The 22,185-nt window shown below is 52.7% G+C and overlaps 1 protein-coding gene across 2 annotated transcripts; it reads left to right on the top strand.

The window, feature by feature from the left end:
- Positions 1 to 429: 429 nt before the first annotated feature.
- On the top strand, positions 430 to 21,864 carry KCNC4 (potassium voltage-gated channel subfamily C member 4). 2 transcript variants are annotated; one of them, XM_080916252.1, is made up of 4 exons: positions 430 to 2,196; positions 11,610 to 12,546; positions 14,368 to 14,571; positions 20,710 to 21,864. In XM_080916252.1, the coding sequence occupies exons 1-4, from the start codon at positions 1,513 to 1,515 to the stop codon at positions 20,763 to 20,765; spliced, it is 1,881 nt and encodes a 626-aa protein (XP_080772378.1). In that variant the 5' UTR covers positions 430 to 1,512; the 3' UTR covers positions 20,766 to 21,864. The 2 variants fall into 2 exon arrangements, with proteins under 2 accessions (XP_080772378.1, XP_080772377.1); XM_080916251.1 differs by having other exon boundaries at positions 433 to 2,196; positions 20,772 to 21,864.
- The last annotated feature ends 321 nt before the right edge of the window (positions 21,865 to 22,185 follow it).

Below are 22,185 nucleotides of genomic sequence, written 5' to 3'. Positions count from 1 at the left end.
CACCAAGGGCTGCAGTGGGTGGAGCTGAGGGCTAGGGAGAGGCGGGGAGTGGGGCTGAGAGGGGCTGGAAACGGAGGCGCGCAGAGGGCGCGCGCATCGCTGGGCACTGGCTGCTAGCAGGTTACGCGCCTCGGCTGAGCTGAGATGCGCGAATGAAGGCTGAGCTCAGCTGCCCGAGCTCCGCAACGCCCCAGGTCGGCCTTGCGCCGCGCCGCGTCCACCCCACTCCCCGGAGGGCGCGCCCGGGTCAAGTGAGGCCGAGAGGAAAAGGCGCCACTTGGAGCGTCGCATCCTCTGCCATCGCGGGAGGGAGTCGCAGAGCCCTCTGAGCACCATTCCTCTGGCGCCCGGGCGCTCCCTTTCCTAGACCACCTCGCGCCCGCCCCTAGCAGGGAGCCAAGGCCGGCGCCCCGCCCGGAGATGGGCAGACGCGCAGATGGCGCGGCTCCCGGCGCCGCCAGATCGCAGGAACCCGGCGCCGGGGCGCTGCGCTGAGGCTCCCTTTTGGCGCGGCCTCGGAAGCCTGCAGGTGTCCTTGGCCATTCGGCCACCGCCCGGGACACTCCTCCGCCAGCACTGGGTGCCTGGCTCTTCAGAGCAGCCCCGCCCTCCAGGCTCTGCGCGGCGCAGGACGCCCCGTCTGAACCCCCCCTCCTCGTCCCGGCGCGGCCCCCGCAGCGCTGCACCCAGCCCGGCGCAGCTCCCGGCCTCGGACGCAGGACCCGGGCTCGCTGCTGCGGGCGCGCTTGTTTTCCTGCCGCCTGGTCCTGCGCAAACCCCACCCGCTGGTCCGTCTCGCTTGGCTCAGCCCCGCCCGCCATCGGTGCTCCGCGCCGGATTTATGAATGGGGGGAAGAGGCCACATGCCCGCCACCGCCGCCTCGAGTTGACCGCACACTGCTCGGCCCCGCAGAGCTCTGGCTACCCTAAGAACATCCGCCTGGCCCCGGTAGCCACTCCGAAGACTTGTTGCTGTTACGCTGCTGCCTCAGCTGCTGCCTCCGCTGCTGCTGCCGCCCGGAGAAACCCTGCCGCCTTCAGGCTCGCCGCGTTCTAGGAGCCAAAGGGTGGCCCGTGTGAGTGTGAGCGCGCGCGCCGCGGACCCTCGCTGTGCTCTAGGACTGTGCGCTTCTCTGCCTTTCTGGGGTTGGGGGGCGTGTCCCCGGCCCGGAGCATCCTTGTGCTTGCCCCTACCTCCTGAGATTCCGGACCCCTTGGTTTGAGTCCTCGACCCTGGTCTTCACCTTCTGCCTCCCCTAGGTTCTGCCTGCTTAAACCCCAACCACCTGTGCACCACAAAAAGCCAACTCTTCCTGCTCCGCGCCCCGGGGGGTGGGGGTGGGGCAGGGGCTGAGCTACTCCGCAGAAGGGGCCGCCACCACCTCCTGCCTCCTCCTCCTCCACCACCTCCTCCTTATCGTCTCCTCCCCCTCCCCGTTCTGACGCTGCCTCCTTGGGAAGGGTGTTTGGAGGGCAGCGGCCGCCCCAAGCCGGAGCCCCGCAGCGCTTCTTATGATCAGCTCGGTGTGTGTCTCCTCCTACCGCGGGCGCAAGTCGGGGAACAAGCCTCCGTCCAAAACATGTCTGAAGGAGGAGATGGCCAAGGGCGAGGCGTCGGAGAAGATCATCATCAACGTGGGCGGCACGCGACATGAGACCTACCGCAGCACCCTGCGCACCCTACCGGGCACCCGCCTTGCCTGGCTGGCGGATCCCGACGGCGGGGGTCGGCCAGAGTCGGATGGCGGCGGCGCAGGCAGCAGCGGCAGCAACGGTGGCGGCGGCGGGGGCTGTGAGTTCTTCTTTGATCGGCACCCGGGTGTTTTTGCCTATGTGCTCAACTACTACCGTACGGGCAAGCTGCATTGCCCCGCAGACGTCTGTGGGCCTCTTTTTGAGGAAGAGCTCACTTTCTGGGGTATCGATGAGACAGATGTGGAACCCTGCTGCTGGATGACCTACCGGCAGCACCGCGATGCTGAGGAGGCACTGGACATCTTCGAGAGCCCGGACGGGGGCGGGGGTGGCGCAGGGCCGGGCGACGAGGCTGGCGACGATGAGCGGGAGTTGGCTTTGCAGCGCCTGGGCCCCCATGAAGGAGGCTCTGGCCCTGGTGCTGGGTCCGGGGGCTGCCGTGGTTGGCAGCCCCGAATGTGGGCGCTCTTCGAGGATCCCTACTCATCCCGGGCGGCCAGGGTGAGTGGCAGAAACCAGGGTCTCCCTATTTCGGTGTCCAAGGGTTTCTTGGTGCTAGTGTTGGTCGATTGGATGAGGGGTGGTGATGGAAGGAGACTGGCATACCTGGCAGACTGTAACTGCCTGCCTCCTAATCCTACCCCCACCCTGCCCCTTGGGAATACGCCTCACCCCCTTCTTTCCTGCACAGTCCATCAGGAGATTGCACACACTTAACTTACTACTTGGACCTAGTCCGAGCTGCCCGCTCTGGGCGCATGCCCCCTCAGTGGGTGGCATGCCTTCAACTCGAACATTTCTCATTCCTTTTTTGACCAGCACAGTTGTCCTCCACAGGACCACAAAATCCTGGAGAGCTTAAATTTGGCCTTTGTCAAGGGTGAGGCGGGATCAGGAGAAGGAATCCTTGATTAGGAATCCAAGAGAAGGAAGGATTATGTAGGACATGCCCCTGTTTACATCCTGCTAACAGTTCTGTATGCAGGAGCCTATGCATTTCAGAGAAGGAGACCTAGTTTCTAGAATACCTGTCTCATAGAGGGCAGAGATCTCCAGAACCCAGGCTTCCTTTCTTGATTGGGACCTTATTTTTTTTTTTCTAGGAGCAGGCCATGTCCTAAGCTTTCTGTGCCTGTCTTAGCCTGGCCTTTGCTAAGATAGAGTGAGAAGTAGACAGGAAAAGCCACCTGCTTTAGGCTCTTCAAGATCCCAGGACAGTGGCCAGCCACAAGCTTCCTGGTGACGATAGCAGATTTGTCACTGCTCTTTTGTTTCTGCTGCAGCACAAAGTGGCTTCCCAGAAAGCCCTGGTTCAGGTTACACTGGAAATAGATGTATACAGAGCAGGGGAAACAGGTTGATTTAGACAAGACCTAGTGCCTGTTCTGAAGGTAGGAGGGGGTCCCAGAAAGATATGTATTTTTTCCCTCACTTCATTATCCTTGGGCAGCTAAAACCCCGAAGAAGGCTTCAGACTTTAAAAATAGAAAAGCCTGGAGGTTGGTATCTGATCTCTTAGCCTTCCCCTTAAAACCTGTCTGGGAGACAGAAGGAAAAAAGAAAAGCAGTGTGTTTTGCTGTGTCTGGGGTGTGCCTCTGGAAGCTGAGGTTGGATTGATTGATTCCTTTGGCACCCCAAGTTGTCATGTTAATGAGTCTCAGAGCCTTTCCCTCCATCTTCTTCAATACCCAGTGGGCTGGGCTTCAACCTAATCATGAGAGAAAAAGTTCCACTTCCTACCCAGGGGAGAGCTCAGGGTTGAAGAATGCAGCTAAAGGAATGGGTTAGTCTGGTGTAGATACCAAGCCAGGGTAATGCATCTCCTGCCTGGAAGAGAAAGGCGGTAGGTAGAAGTCTTAGCAAGAGGTTCTGTGTAGGGTTGGGACTTGAGGTAGCCGCTGGAAGCCTGGTTTTGAGGCCCCTGTCTACCTTGTAGTACTGAAATCAGTTAAGAAGGAGGGAATACAGCGAGGCCCCTGACTACTGCCCCTCTGTTGTGAGCTTACCACCCTGACAGTGCTGATCCTTAGCTTGTCTTTACAGGAAATCGAGTCAGGCACAAGTCACTGAGACAAAGTTGTGGGGTAGGGAGGAGGCAGAAAGGGGACAAGCCAGGGAAGTAGTCCTTAGAAGAGCTGACTAAGTGAGCCAGGCCCTCTTTCTGAGCATTCTGGGATCTCTGTTCAGTTTTTTCCCCTCTGGAACTGTGAGAGGCTCTGCCATCAAGTAGAGGGCTAATTCTCCCATTTAATCAGGAAAGGAACCAAGAGTCAGACACATGAACTGTCTTGCCAAAGCCACCCTTAGTTTCCAGCCTTCATCTCATTAGTGCTGATGTGGATCATCCTGAGGAGCTCTGGCTGGCACAAGAGCCAAAAGACTTGCCCACAGCTGAGGAACACAGGCAGAGACCAATCCTGAGATGTCCCTGGACACAGAAGTGGGAATACGCAGTTCATAAAAAAGAAAAAGGAAAAGATAACAACTCTTCACCGAGCCTCCTAATACCAGGGCTTTGCTATGGAGATATCACATTAATCTCTATTATTCCTAATGAACTTAGAACAGTGTCCACATGACAGATTGAGTCTGGGAGCGAGTAAACCACTGGCCTGGGATCCCAAAGCTGGTGGTGGGGCTGTGAATCAAAACCAGGGCTCCTTCATGTCTAAGACTTTACTCCCATAACTACCGTGTGATTTCCCCACCGAAAGAGGCTGTTTGCAGGATGGAGAAGTACCTAGTTCCTTGCTCCAGCCTGCTTGGTGTCCTGGGGTTCTTTTCTTCTGTAAATAAATATCAGGAACCCAGGAACCAATGGGACTCAGAAGTCCAAGGGAACATCAGAAGGGACATGTGCCCTGTTCCTCCTTAAGACTCGAGGGTGCAGTGTCATAGAGTTCTGAAGCTGCATTTGTTTTCTCCACTGACCCCAAGTTGGCAGAACTGTCACCCATAGGCGATCTGTACTGTTTCATACCATTCAATCAGCTGACATTCACCCCCGACCCCCTGAAGGAGTTTGCAACACTAGGGGTTTGTAGGCTCAAGGTGTCACCTGGGAGGGCTCATGAGGGCAGAGGAGCTGTGCTCTGGGCCGTGAGCATACAACAGCCCGGTCATTTGACTAGTGCATTTTGACAGGAGCAAAACAGACACAAACGGAAAGTGAACTGAGCTAATTAGGAAAGCCTGTTGCCTAGCTACTGGCCTGGCCATCAGCTGGTCCACTCAGGAAGGCTCCTAGGCAGGATGATCACTCTGCTGAGGTGAGGGCAGACTGGTTGTATCCTAAGCCTCATGGACACTGCCCTGAGGTGGAACAAAGGCTCCCTTGGATGTTGTATAACCCAGTTGGAGCCAGGAGGGGTTGGCCTGCATTCAGATCTATAGAATCCTGCTTTGCTCCTTCTGATAGCAGACTAGAGGCCTACCTAATGGGACCCCGAGCTACCTTGATTCCTTGTTCTGTTCCTTAGAAGTCCCAAGACGAGTTGAATTCAACTCAGTGTTCAGCTGTTATAAAGAAGGGGCTAAGGCCCTTCTCTTTTAGCTAAGGTTCCTGGTGGATCGTTTATTTTACTACATTTTCCTTCAGAATATAAAGGGGGTAATCACAGGACCCCCAATTGTCTCAGGGGAGCAGCTAGAAATGAGTGTCCTTTCTCAGGCATCTACTATGCATTAGCCACTTGACTGGGCTTTCTTCTGCTACCTCCTCTGGCTTGGGAGAGGCAGGAATCGTTCACCTCGATAAACAGACAAGAACACCAAGTCACAGTGACACCTCTCTGGACAGTACAGCCAGTAGCACTAGGATCCAAACCCATGTCACTTGAGCCCACGTCTGCAGCCACTCCTGCCTCAGTAGCTCCAGCCCAGAAAGGCTTCCAGGGGACTTGGGGTGGCTGTCACCGGAGAGCCTCTTCTTCCCATCCACTCCTATCCACTTCTCTATTTCTTATCATGTCTAGAACTGTCTGGGTCTGACTCCTGGCTCTCATTTTTTCACCAGGTGACTTTGATAAGTAATACAAAAGGCCAGACTTTGTTGCAGATAAAAACTAGGCTGTGGGACAGAGGGTCTGACATGGTGGGTCATCACAGTGCTCATGACAGTCTTCAGTGAGAGCCAGCACTTGCTGTGCCAGCTAGGGTGATTGTTTAGGGTCAACATGGAATATGAGTCTAGAAGGGTAGTGCCAGCCCATCCTGGATAGCCCAAAACTGCAAATTCTGCTGATACTGCCCTCAGGCAACCTCCCAGGTTCCTCTCAGAGCTATTTCTCTTTCTCATTCTGAACAGATCAACATTTGCTTCAGAGCATCTTGTCTCTGGATGACGAGTTGTTTCTGTTTGTCACCATTTTTGTAGGAATGTGAAGTGGGGGAGGGGAGTGGAATTACATGTGGGCTATTTTTGAGAGCTAAGGAATGAGCAGGCAGACGCACAGTTAGGTAGCTGGGCCTTGGGGAAAGCTGGCTCCTTGATCCTTAATGTCCACCATGGACAGTGCCAGTGTAACTGCTGAATGCCAGCCACTCACTGCATCCTGCATACAACCAACATGCCACAATGGCCCAGCTCCCTGCTAGATTTTCCTTCTGGCCACGAAGTGGTCACCTAGCGATTAGCACGGAGTCCTGTCAGGAAGTCTGTTTGGCTGGCTCTAGAGAGCTGTACAGGTGCTAAGTGACTGGTGTCTGGAGGTGCTCCTGGGCATACCTTTGTCACCTCTAGCTTCAGTCAGGTGGCTAATCCCATCTTCTGACAGCTTGCCAGTCCTATGAGAAGAAGCTGTGGCCACTTTCATCACTCTACTCCTCTAGAAGATGCTTACCCGGCACTTACTACATGACAGCTACATGCTGGGCCCTAGGAATGTAAAGAAGAGTGCAGTGGTCTGAGGAGAGTTAGAGCAGGTGGAATGGATGGCAGTCGAGAGAGCTCGGTGACAAGAAACAGTAGTGTTAGGTGCATTGTGATGGGTGCTGTGGTAGGTGTGAAGAATAAAACCCAACAGGCAAGGAGGAATGTTGAGTCCCACCTCTAAATGGGGAGGGGATTCTAGGAGAAAGGAGAAAGTCAAGCCAAATGGGCCTTGTAGGAAAATGACTTGTGTCCTTGGATGATGGTTAAAAGAAGGCATGCTATTAAAAAAAAAAAAAATGACACCCTACTCGGCAGAGTCAGGGACAGAATTGTCTATCCAGGGAAGACAGGTCTGCCTAGGACACTGACCGAGGGGCTCTTGGACCGCGACTTGGGCTGGATCAGATCCCTTGTGGTTGAGGTCTCAGATTCTGAGCAGGCCTGTGAAGCCCTTCAGCAAGAGTGAACACAGGTGAGGGTTAGTTTTAGTGGCCGGCTTACAGCCAGGATTGAGAAAGGAGGAGTAGCTCTCCGCTAAGCTAGGACCTTCTGCATGCCCACTTAGGAGCCAGGAGCTGCCTTTCTTGACCCTGTTCATTCTTTTCTGTTAGCCCCAGGGCACCCTACTCCCTGTTCAGCACTGTCTGGGTAGGAGGCTCAGCCCCTCACCCAATCTCCACGGATCTTCCTCTGCAAGCATCTTTGGCTGTGTTCTCAATTTTTTCTTCTCCTACACGTCTTCCTTAATATAGGTTTTTGGGCATGAATCTCCTTATGTTTATCTGTCCATCTGTCTCCCTGGCCCTCCTTCCTTGGACTCCCCTCCCCAGCCCCCAACGATTGTATTTAGTTTCCATTGACTAGTGTCTGTCACCTCTCCCCTCCCCCAGCCTGAGCTGGATTCCAGACACTCCATGCTCTGCTAAGTTTCACAACTATCATTTCTTTTAGTTCTCAAAACCACTGCATTAGGCAGAGTCTTCTCTCTAAGGCTCTAAGTCTCTCCCTCTGAGACTGCGGGCTTGGGGCCTTTTCACTGTTCCTGCTGCCTCAGGAATTCAGCTCTTCCCTTAGGTCTCCACTCAGGCCTCACCTTGTCACTGTGATCTGAGCTGACCATCTCCTTTGCATTAATGCTCCTACTCCATGCCTCCTTTTTCTGTGTCTCCAGAAAGCTCATACCATTGGATATGCAATGTATGCTTCCTTTTTGTCAGCTGCTTCTTTCCACTGGGATGGAAGGTGCAAAAGGCAGGAGTGTTTGTCTGTATTTGTTCTGCTGTTCCCAGCATGGTGGTACATAGTAGGTGTTCAGCTTTCCACTTTGTAAATGATGATTCCAAGGCTACCTGGGGGCTAAGACATTCACAGAGGTCTCACAGGCAGTTGGGAACAGAACCTAATTGGAACCCAGAAGTGTGACCTTTAGTTTGTTCAAAGGCAATGGAGGAGAAAAAGCTGGTAATTTGGCTGATATTTGCAATACTATGGGCCTTTACATATAGACAGGTCCCTTGAAAGCCATAGTGGCCAGCATGTGTGTATTGGGGGGTGGGAAAGAGCATGTCTCAGGAGAACAGGGAGCTGGTTGGAGGGGTACAGTCTTGACTGTTACTCCAATCCAGGGTGCTGAAACCCACCTTCCTCCTCTAGCAGGCACAGCCAGTTCACACCAGCCATTTTCTGCTTGGGCAGTTTTGACTTCCATTAGAATCCATAGCCCATGTCCTCACGCCAAGGAGAGAGGAGACAGCCTCAGGCATGGAGTCCAGGACAAATCACTTCTAGCCCTCGGGTTTCTTTGTCTCCAAAAGCTGAAAGGAAGTTGACTTGTACAAACTTCTGATGATTCAATGATTAGTCATTTTTAGACCTGGGGTGGGGGGGATGTCCCCCTGATACCACCTCCACCTCAGCTTGGTCACCATCTTATGGAATACTTAGTAGCTCCTAGGCATGTGCTGTGTTGAAACTCATCTATCCTACAGTGGCATCATTACCTGGGTATTTGCATTGTCCCAGCACATAGAGAGAGAGAATGGCAGCAAGGGTACACCTCTTACTTGACTGATCAGAGACAACAGACACCCCAGCAAGGCGTTTAAGCTCTGCTTTGCCCTAAGACTGCCTGATGAGAGGGGGGCTCAGGCACAACTGTCAGGATTCGGCCTCTTATAGGATGCCATTGCTGTATTTGCTGTCTCTTGGGATCTCTTTTGTCCTGGGCAGCCTGAGTCAAGGGCCTTGTGGGAAATGAAACAATATCCCTCCCTCAAGGATGAGACCCAGCAAATAGAACCAATTACACCAGCCAACCACTTAGAAAACAATTGCCTGAGAGTAATGTAGAGGAAAGGAATACTGTAGGTCACTGAAAGTCCTGGAGGACCTATACAACCTTATGGCCATTTTTGGGACAGCTCTGTTCTTTCAATAAATAAATAAATAAGATAGATAGATAGATAGATAAATAGATAAATGAATGAATGAATGAATGAATGAATGAATAAATAAATAAATAAAACCCAAGGACAAGGAGACCATAGGATTGGGGTTGTTTCTGGCCCCATGAAACTGGTCTGGGCCTATTGTAAGTGGCTATGGTGGAGGCAGCTAAGGAAGGCAGGCGGTGGTGAAGGTGAGGCATCTCCCTCCTGCCTCTGCTCCCTGTGCTCAGCCCCTTGGCAGCTCTTTCTGACCTTGTTTTTCCACATCACTAATTAACCTCATGCCAGGCTCCCAGGTGGGCTGAGTCTGCTGGCTAATGGTCCCTCAGAGAGGGGTGGGGGGAGTAGGTTGGGCTTCTGTGCTTCCTAGCAAAACTAGAAGTTCTGTTCCCACCCCTCACACTGGTTCCTTCTGCTTCTTCGAACACAGGGTGGAGCCAGGTCCCTGGATTGCCACAGCCACAACCTGCAGCAGCCTGTGTTGTCTTGGCAGCCCATATCTCAGGGGAGGGAATGTGAGGCCAGCAAAAGCACTTGAAATTTACTTTCCCGAGGAGAAGTAGGTAGGGAGAGCTGTAAAGTAAGCAGTGTCTATGGCACCTCCTCTCTAACGTGCTCCTTCCTTGCTGTTCATGGTCAGCCCACCCTTGCTTAAGTGTAAAGGAAGTAACATCGTAGTGCATGGTGGGAGACCTGTCCTATGAAGGTACATATCCTCAGGCGGATGGGACAGGCTCAATGATCAGGGCCTATATTCTTGGGCCTGGGAAGTGACTCTGCCCAGGGGGTTAGTAAAGGTGATATGGTTTAAAGCTATAAAGGGAATGCATAGACCGTATGATTTTTGGTTCACATCTGGTTCTTTCCTGCTCTGGGCAGTATGGCGCCAGAATAGTCATGTAACCTTTCTGATCCTTGGTTCTTTTTCTGTGAAGTGGAAAGATGAAATCTGCCTCCTATGTCACTAAGAAGACTGAGGCAGTGACACACATAAGGTGCCTAGTAGTTCTAGGAAGAGGACAGATGGTAGATTTCATGTCCAAAATTCCTTCCTTGACTTACTTCTATCCCAGAGGGCCCGGGGCTATGGATTCCAGCCGGTTTTCCATACCACCTGTTTTCCATTGGTATCTTGCACTGCCTCCTTCCTTTTACTGTAGGCACATCAGAAGGAAAACCCCTGCCAGGCAGACCTGACTGTTCACTGGATGGGGACAAGGACAAGGTCAGGTAGAAACTGGAGCAGAGCAGGCACGGAGTTGTGAAATGTGCAGCCAGGGACTTCCCTCAGCTGCCTATATAGTTCCAGCCCTCTACCCAAGGGGAAGCCAAGCCCTGTCCACCGAGCAGGAGCAGAGACAGTAGAGACAGGAGGCTAGACTTGGACAGTGAGCATCTTGACAGTGCTGAATGAAATGGAATGAATAACAGGTGAAGGCTCTGTAATTGGTGTTATTACACACGAATCTCATCTCCGTTCACAATGGCTGGCCACTTAGCCCAGCCATTCCTCTGACAGATCCTGCTGCCGTCGTACTAGCCGAGATTCCCCAGACTGTCAGATCATCTGACACATGTCTGCCGCCATTCTGATCCTGATCAATACAGATCATTTGATTTAGGAGCTCAGTGACCCAGCTAATATCAGGGGAGACATTGTTCTGAGAAAGCTCACCTATCTCCTGTCATAGACATATATGTCCCCCTTCCTGGACATATATGAATTGACTACCTAGGCAGAAGGTGGCTCTAGGTGGTAGGTGGGGTCATGAAGGTCAGTTGGCAGAAAGAGGTTGTTCCTTACAGCCCTTGTCTCTGGACATCCCTTAAAGTGATGGACTTATCTAGATGGTTTACTAAAGTACTTCTTTGACTCTTGTTCTCTTCAAGTTTCTCATTCAGTAGGCTTGTGTGGCTAGAGTTTATTTTCCTAACCTGTTTCCATGCACCTGATGATTCTGGTTTTGACCCCCACTTCAGGAGCCTGATTATTGTAGCTGTGGTATGTGGCATGCACTTCACCTGGGAGCTTATGAGGAAAGTGGGGGTACTGACCCTTCCCTAAACCTCCCAAGTCAACCACACCTGAACAGGGTTTTTACCTGGCTTGACCACACACCACTACTTGAGAAGTTTTAAAGCATGAAACGGGAATCTCTGTATAGTAAGCGGGGCCAGGCAGCTATGGTGTCCTGACTTGTGGTTTCCAGACAAAAACAGCCTCTGTCTTCTGAGCACCCTGGTAAAGATTAGGAAGCATTGCCCTAGATCAGAGGAGTGGTTCTCAACCTTCCTAATGCTGAGACCCTTTAGTACAGATGCTCATGTTGAGGTGACCTTCAGCCATAAAATTATTTGGTTGCTACTTCACAAGTGTGATAAATCATAAATATCTGATACATGAACCACAGGTTGAGAACTGCTATCCTAGAACATCAGTACATACAGATCCTCTTATATCTCTACCTTAATCCTACCCTTTGACCAGCAATGGGCTAGTAGCCTGTATGCTCATTTCTATGAGTAGAGGTCACTGTTCCCAGTGAGGTCAACTGTTTCTGACTTGACAGTTATATCCTATTCTGGCCTACAGGTGGTAGCCTTTGCCTCTCTCTTCTTCATCTTGGTCTCCATTACCACCTTCTGCCTGGAGACCCATGAGGCCTTCAACATTGACCGAAATGTGACGGAGATCCACCGGGTAGGGAATATCACCAGCGTGCGCTTCCGGCGGGAAGTAGAAACAGAGCCCATTCTTACCTACATCGAGGGTGTATGTGTGATGTGGTTCACTCTCGAGTTCCTGGTCCGCATTGTGTGCTGCCCCGATACACTGGACTTTGTCAAGAACCTGCTCAACATCATCGACTTTGTGGCCATCTTGCCCTTTTACCTAGAAGTGGGATTGAGTGGCCTGTCATCCAAGGCAGCTCGAGATGTGCTGGGTTTCCTGCGTGTGGTGCGCTTTGTACGCATCCTGCGGATCTTCAAGCTCACACGCCACTTTGTGGGGCTGCGTGTTCTAGGCCACACACTCCGGGCCAGCACCAACGAGTTCCTGTTGCTTATCATCTTCCTGGCCCTGGGCGTGCTCATCTTCGCCACCATGATTTATTATGCTGAGCGAATTGGGGCCAGGCCGTCTGACCCACGGGGCAATGACCACACCGACTTCAAGAATATCCCCATTGGTTTCTGGTGGGCTGTGGTCACCATGACAACGCTTGGCTACGGGGACATGTATCCTAAGACATGGTCAGGGATGCTGGTGGGTGCGCTGTGTGCGCTGGCTGGTGTGCTGACCATTGCGATGCCTGTACCTGTCATCGTCAATAACTTTGGTATGTACTACTCCCTGGCTATGGCCAAGCAGAAGCTTCCCAAGAAACGAAAGAAGCATGTACCACGGCCACCCCAGCTTGAGTCACCCATTTACTGCAAGTCTGAGGAGACTTCACCCCGGGATAGCACCTACAGTGACACCAGCCCCCCTGCCCGGGAAGAGGGTATGGTCGAGAGGAAGCGAGCAGGTGAGTAGGGCCCAGTATCCCTTTCCCCTATGTGGTCAAGGGAGCTCCCCTAGCCCTTGGATTTTGAGTCTGTGCTATATTGTGTGTAAGATGAGCTTCTGGGAGGGCAAAGTATTAAGACCAACTTTTGGCCCCATGGTTTAATGATCTTGGTGAACACCAGTGTTTGTGGAGTGAGCTATCCTTCCAGTGTAGGATATGTGGACAGTACATGGGGACAGTATATTTCTAGTTCCTCTCACCCCCCTTGCTTTGTTCCCAGAAGCCAGTTCCTTCCCCTCTGGGCACAACATATCAATGAGAATGACATATCAATATCCTATCCTATTCTGATGAGACCCAAATGGGTGGTGGCTATGTCACATTTTGGGAAACTAGAACAAATGCCAGTGCTGATCTGATTAGGCAGAGAGCAGGGCAGCTGTTCCTCCAAGGTGCATCGACACATGAGTCACCTCTTTCCCAACATTCACGTCTGCTGTCTCTTGGCCTAATGGCTGTGATAACGTAACAGCAGTGGGAGGCTACCTTCTGTTCAGTAAAGCTGGAGTGGGTCCTAGGCTCACAGCCTGACATGGATAGAGGGGAGACATGGAAGAAGTGGTCCAGGATCTTTGGAAAGAGGCAAAATAGAAGGAGCTTGTGTCAGTGTCCTGAATGGAGTAAGACTGAGCATCAACCTGTCTTTACATCGACAGTCGACTCAAGGAGGCTCACCTGCTCTGGGTCAGGAGACAAGAAGGAAAATCAGCATAGTCCCCAACATGGGAGGAGCCAGAAGACAGGAAAAGCACTGGGCAGGGTTCCCAGGGATCGTAGACCAGGCTGAAACATGACTGGGTATCAGGCCACTGAGGCTGGGCTCAAAAGAGCTAAGAGTCTGAGGAAGCAGCTCCTGGTTAAACTCTAGAAGCGGGACTAGTTCCCCAGAGAGAGGCCTGAATTCAGACCTGTGACCTTGCCTGTGTTGGGGTTAGTTGCTCTCTAGGCTTAACTAGGGTCTGGATCTTCCTTGATAGAGAAGCGTCCTTCTGTTGGCACTATTACAAAGATTCTCCTTCCTATTCCTTTTAAGAATTCAAGATGTGTTATGAGGTTCAATTAGAGCTCAGAGAAGAGCCTTATGACCAAATGCAGGGAGTCTTAGGTAACCTAGATGTGCACAGCATGGAGGTCCCTATCCTGTTTAAGTGGCCACGTGGAGATTTTGCATGGCCAGTGCCAGAGCCACTGTCTTCAAGCCGGGTAACTCCACCACATACAGTCAGGGCTGTAGTGACTGGGCTACTCTCCAACAAAGGCAAGGTCTCCACAGGGAAGACTTGAATCGGAGCCTCTTCCCTTTATCTTCCCAGACATAAAAGAGTCCTGCCCCAAGCCCTTCAGCTGGCCTGGGTGCCCGAGGAAAGGAGTATCTGTCTTAAGTGGTGCAGGGAGAAAGCCAGAGACACTTCTGAGCATGTCTGGTACTGGAGCCACCACCCATTATCCCTAGTAGCCAGGTATTCTCTGAGGAATGCACACTCATCAAGAGCCTACCTGAGCCAGTCCCGAGGGGAAATGGGAATTTGTGCCTGCCAGGGTTGATCTCCTGGGACATCCTCACAAGCCCGACTGGGAAGTACTGCTGCTATAGCGTGTCTGTGTTGTGGTCCAACCCCCAAAGGAGGCTCTAAGCCAAAGCTAAGAGACAATCCTTCAGACCAAGCACAGGCATTCTGACTTTGCTTCCTGGAGCCAGGATCTGAGACCCCCAAGTAGCTCTCCTTAGGAAGGCCCCAGCAACCATCTTAGTTTCCTTTCTCTCTGTCCCCCCTCCAGACTCTAAGCAGAATGGTGATGCTAATGCGGTGCTGTCTGATGAGGAGGGAGCTGGTCTCACCCAGCCCCTGGCCTCGGCCCCCACCCCTGAAGAACGTCGGGCCCTGAGACGCTCAGGCACACGAGACAGAAACAAGAAGGCAGCTGCCTGCTTCCTGCTCAGTGCTGGGGACTATGCCTGTGCTGATGGCAGTGTCCGGAAAGGTATGGCTCCCTGGACTGGGCAGGTGGGGAGCCCCCCCAGAGCTGAGTCTCCCCAGCCCTCCCCACAGAGCTTGAGGTCTCCCCCTCCCCTGAGCCCATGGCCACCATCCCCTCTGCCTTGGATACGTCCTCGCTTTTAGAACGGGTATCCTAAGTTGCCAGTGTCTGGATTAAAAAGGTCCCTAGCATCCCCTATGGAGCCCCTCCCTCAGAGGTATCCACCCAGTACTAGACATGTGAAGGGACACTCTATCACCTCCCCCACTCTGGTCCTGTAGCAGCCTTTAGGTAACCCACAGGGTCATACTCAGCCACTTCTCTAGTCCTCCTAAACATGGCCAAAGCTTCCCCAAGGAAGCAGACTCAGGGATTTCAGGTCTTAGGTCTTAGGTCAGAAATCCTACACAGGCCATGTTTCGTCAGTTTTTCATTGGGGTCCTGGACCCTAAGGTGGACTGACCCATATCTGCAAGCTGCTAGGGTGTGATGGTTATGGGGCAGAGCCAGGGGTGGCTATGAGTAGGAGGGCAGGGAGGGTGGTTCTCTCTGAGGAGTGACCTGGAGTATCTTCAAAGTTAGTGGAGGAGCCTCTTTCCTACCTGACAAGGGAGGTTAGAATCCTATCACTGTGCTTGGTGCATGGCAGAGACAGAGCTGAGGTTAGGTTGTGCAGCTAGAGACTCTTAGCCTTGAAGGAGAGAGGGAAGTAGAAATCACTAATGACAAGGGCCAATGGTGGCTGAGAACCACGAGGCTCAAGACCAGACCCTTGTCCTTCCTGTTTGCTGATCCCACTTGACCTTGCCTGTCCTGTGTCAGAAGCTCCCCAACATCCTGCCTATTTCCAGGAGAAGCTAAGATCCTCCCTAAACAAGTATCACCACCAAGTTCTCCCTCTGACGGCTCTTTAACCAACCAGGTTTCCCACAGGCTGAGACTGGTTTGAGTCTGTCAAGCGTAGTACTTGCTGAGGAATACAGCCCATGATGCTTCTGGACCCTAAAAAATGGCTCCTAGCTACCCAGTCCGGGTAGACTCCTGGGCTGCCTTCCCATGTAATTGCTAGGCATCCTGATTTGATGAGCTCCGAAAGATGGGCATCCAGCTTAGCTGGATAACTGAGTAACAGCAACAGGAGCAGCAGTCTGGCACCTGGAAGGAGACGGCCCAGAGGCTCCAGCTAAATGGCTCTAGGTAGAGAATTCTCAGAGTTCATACACCCTCACTTGCCAATCCTGTGCTCCAGTCTCCCCATCCTGGACATGTCTTCTTCTCTTTACTCCTCAAGAATGCAGCGATTCTCTGCATCCTCTTTTACACCCAGAGAGCTGTGCTCAGGCTGCAGGCTGCTGAGAAACGGTGTAAAATGCATCCTCTACTTCTGTGGAGGACTTTAGAGCACAGAGCTGGATGGAGGATGAACACCCTGGCTTCCCTTCTTGTGTTGTGAGATCCGTGGTAGAAGCAGGGAGTTGGAAGAGACCATAGGAGTACACGTTAGGAGAGTCCTGACGGCAGGTGCTCCTTCATGTACGGGCACCATGCAGAAGAACCTGCATCCCTCCACTTTGCCTCCCTGGGGTGCCTTTGGGGCCCATCTGCTCTATTTTCAAGATGCCTCCACACTGCTTCTTGGCAACAAGCATGTAGCTCAGCCAATTAGAGTGACCTTCGAGAGGGAACAGGTGGGTTGCTGGGAAACAAGGCTTGCTAAGCAAGTGTGGCAATTAATATCACCAAACTCCCAGTGTGCACTTAACAACTGTCCCCCACGCCACACCTCTCTGCACTTATCTAGACCTAGGACAAAGAGGCTGAGTCCAGGCTTTCTTCAGCCATCAAACTGACCCCATCGCTAACCAGTAGTTTCCAATGAGCCAGGAGTGCATATGACACCTCACTGGAGAAGGTACATGCATGAAGCTGTGGGGTCTCTGTGCAGCTGAACCACCAAAGAGCTAGAGGGGAGTAGGACAGGACACAGATCCCATGGTCTGCCCTCAGGTGCCCGGGAGATTGTTAGGAAGCTACTCCCAGCAAGGAGAGGTTCTTCCACGTCAGTTTGAGGCCACCTGCCTACCCAGCAGTCTCTTGAAGTAGCATGGAGCATCCTTGATGAGGGGATGTTCCTCTTTGACCCATGTGCCTTTTCTTCATCAAGGCTGCGAAAAGTCCCGGAGTCTAAACAACATAGCCGGAGCAGCTGGAACCAGTCTGGGGCTGTCTCCACTGGCGTCGCGGTACAGCTCGCCCTATCCTCCGAGAAAGCTCCTGCTCTCGCACCCCTTCCACCCTCTCACCAGCCCCCCACCTGGCCACTCAGGTCCTTAGCCACACCCATGGCCTTCCTCAGCTCTGACACTGGGATACACATCTAAGCTGGCATGCTTACATGCCACCCCAGCCCCTGTCCCTCCTGAGGTCTGAGAGAACAGACAGGAACTCCAGTCAGGATGGAGAATCTGAGTCCCTGAGCCAGACCCACACAACGGCAGGCTCCCCCACGTGTTCAGCCATGGAGTCTGAGTGCAAGGAGGAGATCCTCACAGGGCTGCCCCCGTCACGGCCATTCTCCTGAAGCATGGGTGCTGGCACACTCAGGACTGTGTCTGGGTTTTGCCTCCAGTTCAGGATCTTATAGGCCTGGCCGTGGTACCTGGAGTATCTGGAGCAATCCATCCTTGCCTGTGAGTCACACCTACATTTATATTTCAATCACAGAAATTTCATTTGCATTCCTTATGGCCTTTAACTAATAACCAAACAGCTTGTCTGTCTGTCTGTCTATCCACCCAACCAAGATCAGCAGGGAACAAGGCTGTCTCAAGGGACATCTCTGCTGGTGTTAATGACTGCTTAGAACAGCAAGCCTGTGGCTAGAGCTGCCCAGAGTATAGGATCTGGTGCTTTCCAGCTGTGACATGGGGCACAGGTGGGAGTTTTTAGAATCTAAACCCCAGGCTTGGTGCAAGCCCTGGGCAGGGTATCTAGGTGTAGGGAGGCCCTCCTCCCTGGGGCCTGTGCCCAGATTCAGTGGGTGACACCCTGCGGCCCACCCAGCATCCCATCTGTGCCCCGTGCTGCAGCCTCTCTCCATACTGCTTCCTCTGCTTCCGCGCGACAGTTTGCTCCCTCTCCCGCTCCCTCAGATTCCCAGCCCTGCCTCTGAGTCACCTGCCACTCCCACCCAGCCTCTGCTCTGTATTCCTGCCAGAACCAGAGACTCATCTAATTTCTATAATTAAGTGTATTCATTTACCTAACGAGCCTGGGAGCACAACAGGTTTGTGAGTCATTGGGTGAGCAGGGGTACACCTTGCACAGGGCCAGCTGAGGGGAAGTGAGGCGACAGAAGCCATCCTGTCCACACCTGGCACTGGCCCCACCCACTCCCAAGAAGCCCCTTCCTCAGGCTGGGGCTAAAGACCAAAGCCTCAGCCACAACATTTCCTGTTTCACCTGATGGGAATTGACCTGACAGCAGGGCCACGTGCCTGGCAATTTTAGAGTCAGATTATGCAACTTAGAGGGAGTGACTAAGGAAGACCCATATTTGCTCCCTACAGGGTAATCAAGAGATCTGGTGAAAGAGCTTTAGGGACCTGGCAGGATGCTGGGACCAAGAGAGGGGGCGATTCAAAAGGTGGCCCAGGCTTAAGTATAAGATTGTTTCCTGGGGTCAGCGTGCAAAGCACACGGCAAACATGTCTGTCAGCACTGAGCAAACACTAGCTGACCCGCTGAAAAGATCTTTTAGAGCAGGCCCTGGGACACTCCACTTAAGCTGTGCTCTGTAAGGCCTGCTGCCACTTGCTCTCAGGCTGAGATGTCTTCTGAGATAAGGAGATAAAGAAAGGTGTTATGGGTAGGGAAGCCTGTGGGGTAGGGTAAGATGCTGAGTTTGAATGCAGCTCCCTGTGGCAGGTTCACATCACCCAGCAGGGTTCCTGGCACCAGGAGGCTGTGGTCTGCCAGAGACATGTTGAGCCAGGTGTCCAGTTTAGCGGTACCAAAGCTATTTTCTCTGACTTGCCGTTCTGGTTTGGGGAGCTGAGGCAGCTATTTCTGTGGCAGCCCTCAAGTTGTCAGGAGCCCAAGTTTCCACGGCACCCACCGCCTCCTCCCCTCTTTCCTCCTACAGGGATGGGCATGCTCATAGCACCCCTGTGGGGGGCACAGATGTCCCTGGGCAGCACAGTGCATCTGCCAGGCTGAAGCCCCCAGTGCTTTGTTGGAGGGATGGGTTTCTATACATGCCCCTCCCCCATCTCCTGGCTCAACAGGGAAGAAACAGAGGCCCACATGGTGGAAGAACTAGGTAGGTTATCTGCCTTTAGCTACCTCAGGACGTTTGTGCTTTCCCAGGGTCCTAGGAAAGAAGGAGTCCATCTTTGACAGAATATATATATTAGACCCTTCCCTAAGAGGTGGTGGCCTGAACAGCCTCAGGCCCATCCAGGCCTTGAATATCCTTCACTAGCAGAAAGGTCTCTCCCACCCAGACACTGAGAACACAGTTAATATTTCCTTGGGTCAGACTTGGAATTGGATCTGTTACTTTGGATACTTGGCCCTGTTGGGGGGGTGGGGGTGGGGTGGGGACGGGGGTGGCTGGGCCCCCTCTTAAAGGTCAAGCAGGTAGCCCAGGAAAGAACTCCTAGCCTTGCCTTCCTGTCAGTACTACTGACAATCCTAGAGTTAGCTTCACAGCCCAACCTTTAAGACGGTGGCTGTGAAGGACCACCAGTGGGAACGAGACAGCTACAGCCAGGGGGACGCTGAGTGCTGACTCAGACTGCCATTCACAAAGTATCTAAGAGAGCAGGGCCCTGGCCAGTGTCCCTCAGAAGCTCCCGCACCATCCCTGGTGAGTTATGTATGTTAGATTCCAGCATAAGACTCCTAGAAAGAACCCACCCCCCCACCAACTATCAGAGGACCCCAAGGGCAGAGAGCACAGAAACTATTGACAAAGACAAAAGCCACCCAAGGCCATTCTCTGCCCAGGGCATCTTAGGGTGACCTGTATATAGAGTGTCCAAAGTCATTCCCCTTTTTCTTGTGAGTAGGGATCAATGGCTGGGTATTTCCGAATGTACCTGGACAGATCACCGTTAGGGAAAACAGGGCAAAGGGTACCTCTGTCTTGTCCTCAGAGATGGAGTGCATTGAAGAGTCTTAGGCTTGCTCTTGTGGTTTCCTGAGGGATACAACTCGCAGGCAGGAACTCTAGAAGGCTAAGGGGCAGGGTTTAAGGAGGAGAGTTGGGGCCAGAGCCTTAAGGGGATGGTAGCAGGTCACTCTGAGATGAGAACATGATTTTAGGGAAAAAAAAGAAAAGCTTTCAATGTGCCAGGGAACCCCAGAGTTGAATGTCAAACAACACACCCACCTTGAGCCGCAAACCTAATAGCTTTAGTAGTCAGTCTGGGAGGCTGAAACTTCCACCACATTGTTAGCTCTGTCACCCTAACCATCTAGACAGTGCCACCATGGAAGAAGTAGGGAAGAAGACCCAAGCCTTGGATATCTGAAGCTGAGGCTGTAGGTTTTCTTAATAAGGCGATCTGTGCCAGCTTGGCATGTAGCCTCTGCCCAGCCTCCCCCTAACCCCATGCCCCATTGAGCACGACATGGCTCTGTACCCCAGGGATACTTGCTCCCTGGGATAGTGAAATTGTCCATGGTGGGGAGGGCGATTGGAGCTATTTGGGGTGGAGCACAAATTGAGTAGAGGACAGCTAGAGTGACGGTCCCCATCAGGAATGTTCCCCACTAGCTCCCTGCTGAGCTATATGGAGTTTGCCGTGGTTCCTCTCCTTGCTGCGCTAGAACTCTGAAGGCCTGAAACAGTAGTGGTTCTTGGAAATGGTTACCTGAGCTTCAGCATACCCGTCTCCACCGCCTGGAGGTGGGTTGGCAGAGAAGAGATGGAAGGCTCACTCCACTCCTGTACCACTCCAGCTCTTCCTTGCCTCTCAGCCCTGGGTTCCCTATGCCTTCCAGCTCTGTTTTGGCTGTTCCTTAGCCCACAGCCTGTGGGTCAGAAGCTGGCCGGCTTCCTTCTAACATCTCGTTTTTTGTTGTTTCTCCTTTTCTTTTGCGGAACTCTTTACCCTGCCCTCCCTACCCTGCCAGAAGGCAATGTTGAGCCGAAAGCGTGCGTCCCAGTGTCTCACACCTGTGCTCTTTAAACACAGAGACCTGCCAAGACGCCCTCTCGTCCAACTATGCCCACGCTGAAGTCCTCACCCTCTCTTAGAGCGGCACCAACGTGAGAAAGACAGACAGACAGAAAGTCAGAGGCTTAGGAAAACTCTGGAACCCAGGCACGAATCTTTTGCTGGGAAAGACTCAGCTATCCTTGTTTGCACAAGACTGGTGGACAACCTCCCATGCGACACTCAGAGCCCAGAGCCATCTGGATCTGATACTCTGTTCTACTGTACATTGAAGAGACATATATGCACATATAGTATCTATATTCATACATACTATATACTCTTGTGTGTAGTGCACGTGCTACTGGTGGTCTGTCTTCATCGTTAGGCTATGTCTCCCAAGTCCTCTGCCTACCCTGTTTCCCCACCCCCTTTTCCTTCATGGATTGTTTCTTCTGACCATGTGTGTGGGATGTCCCAGGAGAAGTGTACCTGGGACCTGCCCCTCCAGTTGGGTGGTCCCAGGCTACTCTCATTTGGGGTCTTTTCCCCTGCTAGCAGGTGGCCTGTTGAAGTCAGTTGAAGGCAAGATTACCCTTCCGGGGTCACTGCTTCACTAGCCCAACCCCACCCCAGATTGGGGTTCTACCTCCCACCCCACAGCCCAGTTTGTGGGACACTTCTAGGGGCTCTTTTGCAGCCTCTGTCACTCCTTCCAGAACCCCTTCTGTGTCCATGACAGGGGGGAATTTCATTTCTTTTGTGTGTCTCCTTTGTCCATTTCTTTTCAAAGATGCTGCTGGGCAGATGGAAGGGGATCTGTTTGCCCATCTGGCTCAGGGGTCTGAGAAGGGGACACCTTGGGCAAGAGGAGACCAGTTGCAATACTGTACTTCCTGGCCGGTGGCCAGAGGATGCGTGCAATAGCAGAGGCCAGGTGACCCCTTCAGCCTTGGCCTCTGCCCCTCCCTCGGCCTTCCTGCCCACCCTTGGTATTGGTCAGTCCTTTTCTAAAGCTGTCCCCTCCTGTGTGTCTGAGGCACGCCTAGGCTGGGCTCACTGTGCCCTGTCTGCATGCCCTCAACTGTCATGCTGTGCTCGAGTACCAATAAAGACATCTGAGTGTCCTGCTGCTCCTCGGTGAGCATCTGTCTCGCCTGTTTTTTTATGACTGTGGGTCTGGGGGGTGGGGAGGAGACTTTTCTGAGTTCCGATGAAGCTACCACCTGTGTCTAAGGAATGCAAGTACATCTGAGCCTAATTGAGTGCCTACCAGGGACCCTCCCTGTGGCTAAGCTCCTGTATTTACAGCTAGCAGGCAATTCTCAAACATGATCTGCAGGAAAGAAATTAACTCTAAAACCCTGGTTCCCCAGCAGTGTCCTCACAACCCACTATTGTCACCTGAACCCACCATAACATGAAACAAACTTCCCTGTTTGGGGAAGTCCAC

The sequence above is a fragment of the Micromys minutus genome (assembly GCF_963924665.1).
Source record: "Micromys minutus genome assembly, chromosome: 4".
In the NCBI taxonomy this organism is placed as follows: domain Eukaryota; kingdom Metazoa; phylum Chordata; class Mammalia; order Rodentia; family Muridae; genus Micromys; species Micromys minutus.
Note: the sequence above shows the minus strand (reverse complement) of the source record. Positions and strands in the feature narration are given on the sequence as shown.

Bases quoted from the DNA above. Each gene is read 5' to 3' on its own strand.
- KCNC4 (XM_080916251.1), top strand. From the start codon at position 1,513: ATGATCAGCTCGGTGTGTGTCTCCTCCTACCGCGGGCGCAAGTCGGGG. The intron at 2,197-11,609 runs GTGAGTGGCAGA...TCTGGCCTACAG, and splicing joins ACTCATCCCGGGCGGCCAGG to GTGGTAGCCTTTGCCTCTCT. The intron at 14,572-20,771 runs GTATGGCTCCCT...CTTTAAACACAG, and splicing joins TGATGGCAGTGTCCGGAAAG to AGACCTGCCAAGACGCCCTC.